Genomic DNA, 13089 nt, shown 5'->3' with positions numbered 1-13089 from the left:
TTTTAATGTAATTTTGAAATCTCGTATCTCCTTTGGTTTTCTTTAGTATTATGGTTTTGAAATTAGAATGTAAATAGGTTTATTTTATAATTTATTAATTGTAATTTTGAGAAGACTAAAGATGGAGATTGGATTGCTCACTCCCGCTACATGGACCAAGATGGAACATCAAGACAAGCTTCTCGGGTCCTAGGAAGGATTTCAAAGTTGTATTTATGTTCATTTTGGTAGATAGGCCACACTAGGACTTTATTTTGTTTTACGTTTTTCATTCTTATTACTTTTCTTCGCTTCATAGTTAGTACATCATATTCCGCCTAAACCAAACCACCTACTTAAATGCATGAAAATTGACTCATATAATTTGGATGTTAGTTTTCATAGACATACAGATGTCACACAATTTTAAGCCATCATCTTAGTTTATTCATTCTCGCATGCTAGATATTAGTTCACTTAAAATGAATTAAAATAAAGTTGATGGGATCTTCCTCTAAAACTGAAATTGAGACTAGTCTTTATAGGCCAAACAGCTATGAATCCCTTCTTCGTCGGTAGGCATATGGGACCTTACTCTCCATATGACCCCTTCTACGTTGGGTAAGTAGTTTGTGTTGACTTAGTTTACCTCAACATTATAATCCGAAGAGTTTCTCGAGATTATGATGGACTATAGATAGAATTTACAGAAATTTATCAACCAAGAATTCTAAAAGTAGAATTAGCCAAAAGGTTGGCTTATCAATTTACAGATAATTGAGTCTTGGGATCATTTATATAATTCTTGAGGAAGGTCAATTGTATAAATGCTTGAGTCTTCGCGTTATAACAATATTGCATTAGACTTAAATCATAACGATGAGTATGCTTATTATATTTTTTTCTTTTTCGCAGTGTAGAATTCGTTTTATATTGATAATACTGCTTACAACAAATGGCTGGAAATAATGATATCCCTATGCCAAGTGCCACACTTGGACGTGAGTCCTAGCTCAAAGCTTTCATGGACCACATGAATCAGTTCACACGACTGAAGAATGACGGGTCCAACTTTGCGGACTGGGAGGCATTATTACGGAATGCTGCCATTGCTGACGGTAAGCTCAAGTACTTAACTGAGCCAATACCGCCAAACCCAGGCCCCAATGCAAGAGCTAACGAGTCACTTGCTTATAGTGACTTCATCATGGAAGCGGGTGCGATAAAGAACGTACTCATTTTTGCAATGGAAACCAATTTGCAAAGACGCTTAATAGCCCAAGGTGCAAACAAGATTTTCACCACGCTCACTAATGAGTTCTCAAAAGCACCGAGAATCGTTACTTATGAGCATACCTGTCGCTTCTTTGATGCGAAACTCCAGAAGGGCCAACCGGTTAGCCCACACATTCTTAACATGATTGAGAATGTCGAGAAACTGGAGGCACTTGATTGCAAAATCAGTGAGAGCATAGTCATTGACCGTATGCTTCATTCACTTCATGATGGTTTTGCCCTTTTCAGGGCAAATTACTACATGAATGACATGAAGAAAAGTCTTCATGAGCTACACTCACTTCTCGTGCAGACCGAGAAGGATATGAAATTGAGTGGGAGCATGAAGCAAGATATTCTCATGATTTCCAACAAGAATAAGGGTAAGAGCAAAGCTCACGGCGACCTAACTGTAGGAAAGCCAAAGTTTAAGAAGTCAGGAAACGGTAAGAGTGGGCCTGGTGAGACTAGTGGCTCACAAGGCAAGGCAAAGAGCAAAGACGGTAACGTTGAGTGCCACCATTGTCACAAGACTGGGCATTGGAGGAGGAACTGTCCCGTGTACCGTGAGGACATAAAAGCAGGCCGCGTCACTCCTGTTGGTATGTCATCTTATATTCATATGATTGAGATTAACCATCCAAGTTTCGGAACTTGGGTACTTGATACTGGTTGTGGTTCTCATCTGTGTAATCATTTGCAGGGCCTAAAAAACATCACACCTCTCGCAAAGGGTGATGTGGACCTGCGAGTCGGGAATGGAGCACGAGTTGCTGCAGTCTCAATGGGAACATGCGTAATCCAGCTCCCGAGTGGTTTTGAGTTATATTTATATAACTGTTACTATGTACCCAGTTTATCTAAGAATATTATTTCTGTTTCCGTACTAGATAAAGGCGGTTTTTCATTTTCAATAAAGGACAATAGCTGTATTTTGTCTTTTAATGAAATGGTTTATGGCAAAGCAGTTTCCATGAATGGAATTTATATCTTAGATCAAACCACAGAAATATTACATGTGAATAATAAGAAATTAAAGGTTGGTGACAAAGATCAAACTTATCTATGGCATTGTCGAATGGGACACATAAATGAAAAACGTGTAAAGAAACTCATCGAGAATGGGACTATTCCCACATTTGATTTTTCTTCATTTGGCACGTGTGAATCATGTCTTATCGGCAAAATGACTCGAATTTCCTTCAAAGGTGTTGGAATGCGCGCTAATGACCTATTAGGACTCATACATACTGATGTATGTGGACCTATGTCAATCACCGCAAGAGACGGCTATAGATATTTTCTCACTTTCACGCATGATTTGAGTAGATACGGATATGTCTACTTAATGAATCATAAAAGTGAGTCCTTTGAAAAATTCAAGGAATACCAGAATAAGGTTGAGAACCAACTGGGAAGAAAGGTTAAAGCACTCCGTTCAGATCGGGGTGGCGAATATCTTTCAAATGAGTTTGATCAACACCTTAAAGACTGTGGAATAGTTTTACAGTTAACTCCACCTGGAACACCTCAATTAAACGGTGTGTCCGAACGGAGAAATCGAACACTACTTGATATGGTTCGATCCATGATGAGTCACACGGTAGTACCTGATTCATTATGGGGTTTTGCTCTTTTGTCAGCTGCTCTTATACTTAACCGAAGTCCGTCTAAAGCTGTCGACAAGACTCCATATGAAATGTGGAAGGGAACGGTCCCTAACTTGTCCTTTATTCGGGTTTGGGGCTGCGAGGCTTATGTCAAGTGGAGACACGAGGATAAGCTCGGCCCGCGATTGGTCAAGACATACTTTATTGGTTATCCAAAAGGAATGTTTGGTCATTACTTCTATTCGCCTACCGAACATCGAGTTTTTGTTGCGGCTAGTGCGAAGTTCTTAGAGAAAGAATTTCTCGAGAACAAGTCAAGTAATAGAAACTTCGAGCTGTCGGAGATTCAAGAACCAACAACCGAGGAACAGATGGAGGAAGAGGTTCCTTCAATCGATGATACGGTTAATATTCCTCGGGAACCTAGGAGGTCGGGTAGAGTCTCTAATCCTCCGCACGAGATACATTGGTATGGTCGAGGAAAATGACGTTTTGCTCCTAGAGAGTAATGAACCCGCTACCTATAAAGGTGCCATGACCTATTCCGACTCTAAGCTATGGCTTGAAGCCATGCAATCCGAGATGGACTCCATGTATGAGAATAACGTATGGGATCTTGTTGATTTACCTAACAAGGTACGACCTCTTCAGTGCAAATGGCTTTACAAAATAAAGCATTCTGTAGACGGGCAACCAGATATCTATAAGGCACGACTAGTGGCAAAAGGTTTCACTCAAGTGCACGGATTGCATTATGATGAAATTTTTGCACCCGTAGTTATGCTGCGTTCCATTCGGATAATCTTAGCGATTGCCACTTTTCATGACTATGAAATTTGGCAAATGGATGTGAAAACCGCCTTCTTAAACGGTTATTTGGAGGAGGAATTGTACATGGTACAACCCGAAGGTTTCATAGATCCTGCAAATCGTAAGAAAGTGTGCAAGCTTAAACGTTCCATTTATGGACTTAAGCAAGCTTCTCGGAGTTGGAATCATCGTTTCGACCAGGTGATAAAAGAGTATGGTTTCACTCGATCGGTCGAGGAACCATGCTTATATATCAAGTCGAGTGGGAGCAAGATTGTTTTCTTGATATTGTATGTCGATGACATACTCTTGATTGGGAATGACATTCCTCTCTTATCTTCAGTAAAAGGATGGTTGAAGAACCATTTCCAGATGAAAGATCTGGGTGAGGCACAACGCATATTGGGAATCCGTATCTATCGAGATAGATCACGACGGATGTTATCACTGAGTCAGGAGTCTTATTTAGATAAGATTCTTGAAAGGTTCAGCATGACCAACTCCAAGAAGGGGAACCTTCTAATGACTTCTGGGATGCATTTGAGCAAGTCTCAGTCACCCACGACGCCTGAAGGGGTTGAACACATGAGTCGTAATCCTTATGCATCAGCCATAGGATCAATCATATATGCCATGATATGCACACGTCCAGACGTGGCATATGCATTGAGTATGACGAGTCGGTACCAAAAGAATCCAAGTAAAACACACTGGATAGCTGTTAAAAACATCCTTAAGTACCTACGGAGAACTAAGGATTGGGCATTGACTTATGGAGGAGATACTAAGCTATGTGCAATCGGTTATGCAGATGCTAGCTTCCAAACGGATTGAGATGATTCAAAATCTCAGTCCGGGTTCGTCTTTACTCTTAATGGGGTTGCGGTCAGCTGGAAAAGTTCCAAACAGGAAGTTATAACAGATTCTACTACTGAATCCGAGTACTATGCCGCTTCAGAAGCAGCAAAGGAAGCTATATGGATGCGTCAATTCTTACAAGGACTAACCATGGTTCCTAGTTCGAATGACCCAATCACCATCTATTGTGACAATAGAGGTGCCATCTTCCAGGCTAAGGAGCCTAATTCTAGCAACAAGTCTAGACATGTACATCGAAAAGCTCACCTAATCCGTGATTACGTGGAGCAAGAGGAGATAGTGATTGACAAGATAGCTTCGGATGACAACATCGCGGATCCTCTCACTAAACCGTTGAAATATGATAAGCATGAAGGGCACGTTATTTCCATGGGAATTAAACGTGTTCCTGAGTTGTAGTAGTTGATTATGAATTCGATACATTTTCTTTTTCATATGCTATTTATAACTTCATCGTATTATTTCATATTTTGTTTTTCATGTGGATTGTACGACAACATTGAACGCCACAAAGTGAACTGAATTACATTATATTTGTTTTGGCCCGTAATCGCCTACATGAGCTGATAACTCTGGCTATTATATTGTGAAGTTGATTGATGGTGGGTTCAACGAGCCATAAGTCAAACAGTTGGCTGATCGATCACAGATGCGAGTTATAACGATACCTCGTAGGACAAATTGTGACAACGTAATGGAGTCCTAAATGTTTAAAAACATTCGGTGCCAGGTCGTGGATTGGACGTCCATTGTGTTCCTAGAGTCGATTCTTTTGACTATCGACTGTCTCTTGAGATTAAGGCAGTTTTTGGGTGACTTTGGTTTCTTTCTCATGGTCGACCGTAACAGGAGGCTAAGCATATTTTCACTGGGTCATTTCATCTTTGTGCTTATATCTGCAAGATTCGAGTTAAAGAAAATATCCAACCTTTATCAGGTTTAGTTATTTCTCAGGGCCACTCGAGGAGTTGTAACTGAAATGCATGGCCATGCTCAAATGATGATTCGTTTATCAGTTAAGTTACTCTCTAGTCGGGAAAACCACTCTTGATATTGATCACTTGTAAAATACAACCTTTGTGAATACGGACTTTGCAAATTGTTTTAAATTGAGTGGGAGAAATATTAGGATATGAGAATCGGTTATCGCACATACACTTGTGAGGACAAGTGGGAGATTGTTGGAGCTAGTGTCCTCCACAGTTAGTGTGATAACGTATATAAATCTCTTATAGGTTCACAAGGGTATACTTAGTATTTTATCAGTTGATTAACTTTTACTTAATAACGGTTGGCTTGCTAGAAGTTTGACGTTATTATCATACTGATGGCGATGATCAACTGGTCCCTAAAAGTCACACCTAAAGGATGTGTTTGAGAGATGTGATTATATGAAAATATAATCACATTGATGCCTTATATGACTAAAAGGTTAGTCCATGTATTTGACTAAACAGTTAGTCAATGTGATGATGAGACGATTATTTAATACAATTAAATAATATTAGCTGAGACGAATTAACTGTTAATTCGTAAATTGAATATAAACTGTTATATTTAATTAATGTATATAATGTTAGCTTAAACGAATTAAGATGTCAATTCGTAATTAAACGTAACCAGTTATATTTAAGTAGCAAATTATAAATATGCGATATTTATAGTTAATGTATATATTATACGATATTGTCATAATAAATGTTGACAGGCCGGTATTAATGAATCGACTACAAACTGTTGTGTGTGAACTTATTAAATGCGTGTCGACATAATTGACAATTGATAAAATATACACATATTATACATTTTGATAACTACCTAAAAATAAGAAGATTTTTCTTCTTATTTTGTTTTGGTGGTTGACCGAAAAAAAGGAAGAAAAAATCTACCCTAATTCACTCCCTTTTACACGGTTTAAGGGGAAGAGGGGAATCATTTTTCTAACCGAATTTTGGACCTAATTCTCAAATCACACAAACCCTAAAAATTCATAAGAAATTAGGGATCTATTCTAGCAAAGAAAAGAGGCATTTCTCAAAGCATTTTGGGTGCAACAATTAGGAGAATATCGATTTCGATATTGTTCTTAGGCCAAATTGCTAAGACCAAAGGTTAATTCTAAATCTCTATTCTTTTGTTTATGCAATTCGTTTATGACTAGTAATTTCATAATTATAATTTCGTTATAATCCGAAATTTTCTTGATGAAATATACCGATATTTCCCACAACTAACTCGATCAAGACACAACAACTCAACTAAGAGCTCAAAACAAAACTCCAACCTACCAAACATGAACTCGTAACACCAACTCCACCAACTATTCCTACCTCCACAACATGGCTCACGATATCGTATCAACTCCATTATATCTCTCTCGACACTAACTTCATACACTACCAACTACTGTCCACAAATGTTGGTAGCTCCGTAATATATCATCCACTAGCAAATCCAATATCAAGACACTCATAAACATCAAACGGAATGTTACATAACTGATCTGAGTTCATTCCAAAAAGACTAATATCTCAGCTTTGTTCCTCAGATCAACCTCATTCATGTAAATATTTGATTTGCCAACATTCATTTTGAGACCAGAGGCTTGAGATAAGGTAAGAAAAGCTCTAAGAGGCAAGGAGGTAGAAATCACATCTCCTCTACATAATAAGAGAAGGTCATCTGTAAAGCAAAGGTGTGAAAGTCTAACCCTCTTACAAAGAGAGTGATACTTAAACTCAGATTCCTCTTGCACAACATTAAGAATTTTACTATAATATTCCATGGATAGAGTAAATAGCATGGGACAAGGGGATAACCTATCTTAAACCTCTCCTGCTTTGAAAAAAAAAACCCCAAAGAAATCCCCGTTCAGGGCAATAATAGAAAAAGAGGTGGACTGCACACAAACCCTGGCCAACTTAGAGGCATGAACCTGAGAGGGAGGTTAGTCGGGGTAGCTAGTGTCTAGGCACGAATCCGAGAGGAAGGTGCTTGGCGAATTAGAGGCGTTTTCTTCCTTATTATAACTTTAATGACTAATTAATGGGAATCAAGATAGTGATTGCAATGGTCGGTGGAGAAATCGGGTAATATGCTCTTTTATAATTGAATTACAACCATAGTCATCTTGATTATTTACATTTAATCTAGTTTGCATCTCATTTTAGTTAATTTAGATTGTTAGACAAACCAACTTCAATTTAGATCGGTTTAGCTAAACAGTAAGTTAAAACCGACTTATACTCATATGCTCCTTGTGGATCGACCCTAATTGAGTGCAACGAAACTTGTTCACTTGCGAGGTATTTTAAACTCTCATCAAGTTTTTGGCGTCGTTGCCAGGGAGCAATAACATATCAGTAGGTTTTAATCTTGTTTAGACAAGACTTTAGTGTTTCGATCAAATGTTGTTTTATTTACCTTGGTTTTCCACCATATGAAAATGAAGAATTTTGGGCTTATATTGAAAGATTTAAGCAATTCCTTACTCACTAGATGAGCAGAGTTTTAGTGAGGAAGAATTGCAATTGAGAAGGGCATAAGTAGTCAAGTTAGATCTTTGTTTAGCTTCTAATGTGATGGTGATTTATCTTCTAAATCGGATAGGAAGCATATAACCTTTTTTATCGGTTGAATCTTGAAACTAAATAGCCTAATTTATCTGTGTTGTTGTGTAATGTGGAAAGTACTATTGTCGGTGTTGACGAGGGTTTTGAGAATGGCATAAATACTCCGTAACTGCAAATCAATATCTATCTATATTATTAAAGGAAGCTTTTTTCGAGTGATATCATAGTCTCCAACTTTTGCGAACTACCTAGCAGAAAAAGATATTATATACAATTTTTCTTACAAAAGTAGAATTAAAAAACTCAAATAAAATAATGAGATAGAGTTTATGAGCAAATAGACTTAATAATGGACACCGATAATCATCCCCTCCCTTACGAAATTCTAATATGACTAAATATCTATAAGAGTTCAAGTCGATCTCGAACTTTGTAGAAGCATAGGTAAGACTATATATATGCACCATACGCAAAAGTCAAATATTATGATTTCTTCATTCTTGAGGCTTGATTGATTACAAGCCTGACTCTTTTTTTCCGTCTTATATATGTATATTAATTTTTGTATAGAAGCATGTGGCAAGTTACATGAATATACTTTATTGCATCTCTTTTTATGCTGTAAAACAAATAATAAAAGTTTTGTTATCATTAATACGGAGTATTATAGAAATTATCATTTTTTTGTATTAATAATTTGGGTTAAAATTTCAGGTACGACTTAAATTAAGCGTGGAGATGGTTGAAATTATGGATGAAAGCCCGGATTATTTATTCTTAAAGGTATGGTAGAGACGTATATTTTTAACAAGTTTTCTTTACTCAACCAGTCAACCATATAATAACGCTTTTTTTTAAAAAAAAATTTTTGAATCATACAAATTCAACAAATACAATAAGCATGCATGTATAATATTGAGTAAAATTATATATGAATACTAATCTACTCCTTTTTATCCTCTATGGCAAGATTTTGACAGACCCCTCCTCTATGGCAAGATTTTGACAGAGCGTACTCGAGATAATGAATTTATGGCAAGATTTTGACAGAGCGTACCCGAGATAATGAATTTATGGCAAGATTTTGACAGAGCGTACCCGAGATAATGAATTTGATTATTATGAGGTGGTACTATTTTATTTTCGCGTTTGAAATAATAAAACTCACTAAAATAATTTTGGATAGTGAGTCTTTTACCAAACTAACAATTTCATTAAAACTGTTTACCAAAATAACTATATAACTATTTTATTTATTAAATTGACAATTTTCCTTTAATTAAAAGGTTGTCAAACATAAGCACTAAATCAATTTATTTGTTTGAATGAGCCCGTTCACCAATGCTACATAAAAATCTCTTTAAGTAATCTGGTTCAAAGAAATTTCTTTTTTTTTTTTTTTTTTTTTTGGTGAAAGGTTAGCTTCTCATTAAAACCAAATAACAAACAATTTACAAACTACCAACTAATGGTACAAATTCAAGGCAATGAATAATTATAATTAGGAGCTAATCATAACTATCCATTCCTTATCTCTAGTAGACATTACATTTTGAAGCCAAAAAGTACAACGAATTTTCATCATGCTAACTATATCATGGACAACCCTATTCGGATGAGCTAGGGTGCTATCCACAAAGACTTTGTTTCGCTGAATCCAAACCATATAGTATGCCGCCTGAATCCAAGCAATAATGACCTTCTTTTTTATCTTCGACCATGGCTTACTATGAATCCAAGCCAAGGTACCAGTGAGGGGAAGACTAATATGAAGCTTGACACTGAGCATCCCAATAATTCTTCTGATGAAATGGCACTGATGGAAAAGGTGTAAATGAGTCTCATCACCATTCCACAAATCAAACATAAAGTATCCCGACTAATGCCCAACAGAAACAGTTTGTCCTTCGACGCAGGCCTCTCGACTATTAACCAATTAATAAAGGTGTGCTTAGGCACACTCCAGACATTCCAAGTGTATTTGGACCAAGGGACCCGTGGGTAGTGAGTCCTGATCAACTCATAACCACTGGAGACAGAATACCTGGGAGGGGTGGTACTCCATACACCAAAGAGAGAAAACCAATGGGAACTTAGATTTTAGTTTGCAAATAGACCTCCAACTCCAAGCAACATCTGGTTTAGGGGAGTAAGAAGCCCAAGGAGTACCCTTCATATAAATGTGATTGACCCACCTAACCCAAAGAGCATCAGGCTTGGAATGAATCCACCACACAAGCTTACCCACAGCAGCTGCATTCCAGTAATAACTATTTCTAACACCCAATTCTCCTTCATTTTTTGGCACACTCAATTTCTCCCAGCTGACTGGAGGTGACCTCAGAAATTCAGTGGAACTATCCCAAAGATAGTTCCTACACAAGGTATCAATTCTTCTGAGTACACCCTTAGGAATCATAAAAATATTGGCCCAGTAGCTATACAAGGAAGTCAGGACTACATTCACCAAGGTTAACCTGCCACAATAAGAGAGTTTCCTGGAACCAAACCCTCTAATTCTGGCTGTAACATTATCAATCAGAACAGCACAGTGCTTAGCTGAAAGCCTGCCAGACACAATAGGTACACCTAGATATTTGAAAGGCAAGGTACCTTCCACAAACCCAGACACCTCAATGATATCAGCTTTCACAGAATGATGAACTCCATTAAAATAGATATTAGATTTCATAGAATTCATTTGTAATCCAGTAGCAATGGAGAAAGTGGCAAAAGCCCTTAATAAAATCATAATTGAATGAGTATCACCCTTTGAAAATAGGAGCAAGTCATCAGCAAATAAAAGGTGAGATAATTGAAGCCTACCACATAAAGGATGGAATTTGAAGGACATGGTAGTGGTCACATGATCCAAAATTCTACTCAAATACTCCATAGTGATAGTGAACAGAAGAGGGGATAGAGGGTCCCCCTGCCTCAAACCTTAAGCCCCCTTAAAATATCCAAAATTCATGCCATTCAACACTAAAGAATAGGAGGCAGTTCTGACACAGGTCATTAGTAAATGAGTAAAAGGAGGAGGAAACTGCAAAGCCTCAAGCATTTGTTCTAAGAAACCCCAATTGACAGAGTCATAGGCCTTCTTGAGGTCAACCTTCATCAAGCATCTAGGTGACACAGATTTCCTATTGCACAACCTCACAAGATCTTGACAAATTAAAATATTCTCAATGATGGTCCTACCTTTTACAAACCCCCCTTGATTAGGGCTAATAATATCAGGGAGGACCTTAGACAATCTAGTAGCAAGAATCTTTGAGATGGCCTTATAAAGAACATTACAACAAGCAATAGGCCTATATTGTGTGACATTTTGAGGAAGATCAACTTTAGGTAGGAGAGTAATAAAAGTATGGTTCACCTGTTGAAGTAATTTGCCAGAGGTGAAGAAATCTAGGACAACATTGCACACCTCATCCCCAATAACAGACCATGAATCTTTAAAAATGCACTTTGGAAAACCCATCGGGTAGGGAGCCTTGTGGTTTGGAATGGAAAAATAGCATTTTTAACTTCATTTTTTTGACAGGATGCAAAAGAATATCCCAATGCTCGGAAGAACAAACCTTTCCCAATTTGAACCACGGACTTACTAACGGGGGTAGCGAAGAAGTAGTTCCAAGCAACTGGTGATAATAATTGAGGAAAGCTTGCTGAATTTTATCCCCATCAGTGTGAGTATGGCCATCAATATCAGTGATCTTGAAAATTTTTGAATGAACATGCCTATTTTTAAGAACACTATGAAAATACTTAGTGTTATTGTCTCCTTGATTAACCCAAATGGCCTTAGTCTTCTGAATAAGGAAACTATCACAGGCAGACTGAAGCTCTCCATAAGTTTTAAGAGCCTCTCTTTCCGATCAATAAGAACAAAGATCGTAGGGTTGTTATGAACAATGCAGTTTGAATAGCTTCTAAAACCTTCCAAGCATGAGCTGTACTATTTTCAATATCAGCAAAAAGTAGCTTGTTCAAATTCTTCAAAGGCTGCTTCAAGCTCTTCATTTTCATTACCACTTGAAACATTTTAGTTCCCTGCCTATGTGTATTCCAAACTTGCTGAACACAGGGTAAAAACTCAGGCACTTTACTCCACATGTTGAAAAATTTAAAACTCTTCCTCCCAGTAAAAGAAATGGCAGAATCATGAATGATACAGGGGGAATGATCAAAATAGCCTTCATTTAAAAAATTTGCATAAGCATTAGGTTTGGCAAGTAGCCATCCTGATTCACCAACACTCTATCTAAACGAGAGTAAACCCTAATAGATGGCTCCTGCTTATTGTTCCAGGTGTAAAAGGAACCAGTGGCAGGACTGTCTAATAAGGAGCAATGATCCACACAAGCCTGAAAATCTTCCATCTCCTCAATAGTAGTGTGACCCCCAAGCCTTTCAGTAGGAGTAAGCACACAGTTGAAATCTCCACACATTCAAAGAAATTTCAACCCTCAATAAACTCGGTTAATCAGGAAGCTAAAATTAGCCATAATAATAAATGGCAATGAATTTTAAAGAAGGAACAAGACTACCACGAATGAGCTTACGAACTACTATGAATGGATGCAAATAGACCAGAAACTACTCTCACTTTCACTTTTGAGTTTTGAGTTTGTTGAGTTTGTTTCCATTTTCTTGAATTTATTCTGGGCATTTTATTAATGGTAGATTACTACTCCCTCACATTTAGTTACGGAATACATCGTAGTTGTTTACCTTTTACAAAAATACTCTTCACCAAAGATTAATAACATAATCATCAACTGATGTGAGGGAGTATAATTGTAAGTGATATTTCGAAAATAAATACCAGTTGAAATTCAACCGCATGAACTTGGATATTGAGAGCTTTGTGGTGTTTCTTTGAATCTTTGATTATGGACTTCACACTTTGCATTGTTTCCTACGAGTATTTCCTTCAATTTTACAACATAAAGTCT

The 13089-nt window shown here is 37.3% G+C and overlaps 1 protein-coding gene across 1 annotated transcript; it reads right to left on the bottom strand.

The window, feature by feature from the left end:
- Positions 1–11069: 11069 nt before the first annotated feature.
- On the bottom strand, positions 11070–12582 carry LOC141608219 (uncharacterized). Its single transcript, XM_074427582.1, has 4 exons — positions 12385–12582; positions 12071–12208; positions 11713–11943; positions 11070–11624 (listed from the first exon to the last, which is right to left on the bottom strand). The coding sequence occupies exons 1-4, from the start codon at positions 12580–12582 to the stop codon at positions 11070–11072; spliced, it is 1122 nt and encodes a 373-aa protein (XP_074283683.1).
- Positions 12583–13089: the final 507 nt, after the last annotated feature.

Source organism: Silene latifolia, chromosome 10 (assembly GCF_048544455.1).
Source record: "Silene latifolia isolate original U9 population chromosome 10, ASM4854445v1, whole genome shotgun sequence".
Lineage (NCBI taxonomy): Eukaryota > Viridiplantae > Streptophyta > Magnoliopsida > Caryophyllales > Caryophyllaceae > Silene > Silene latifolia.
Note: the sequence above shows the minus strand (reverse complement) of the source record. Positions and strands in the feature narration are given on the sequence as shown.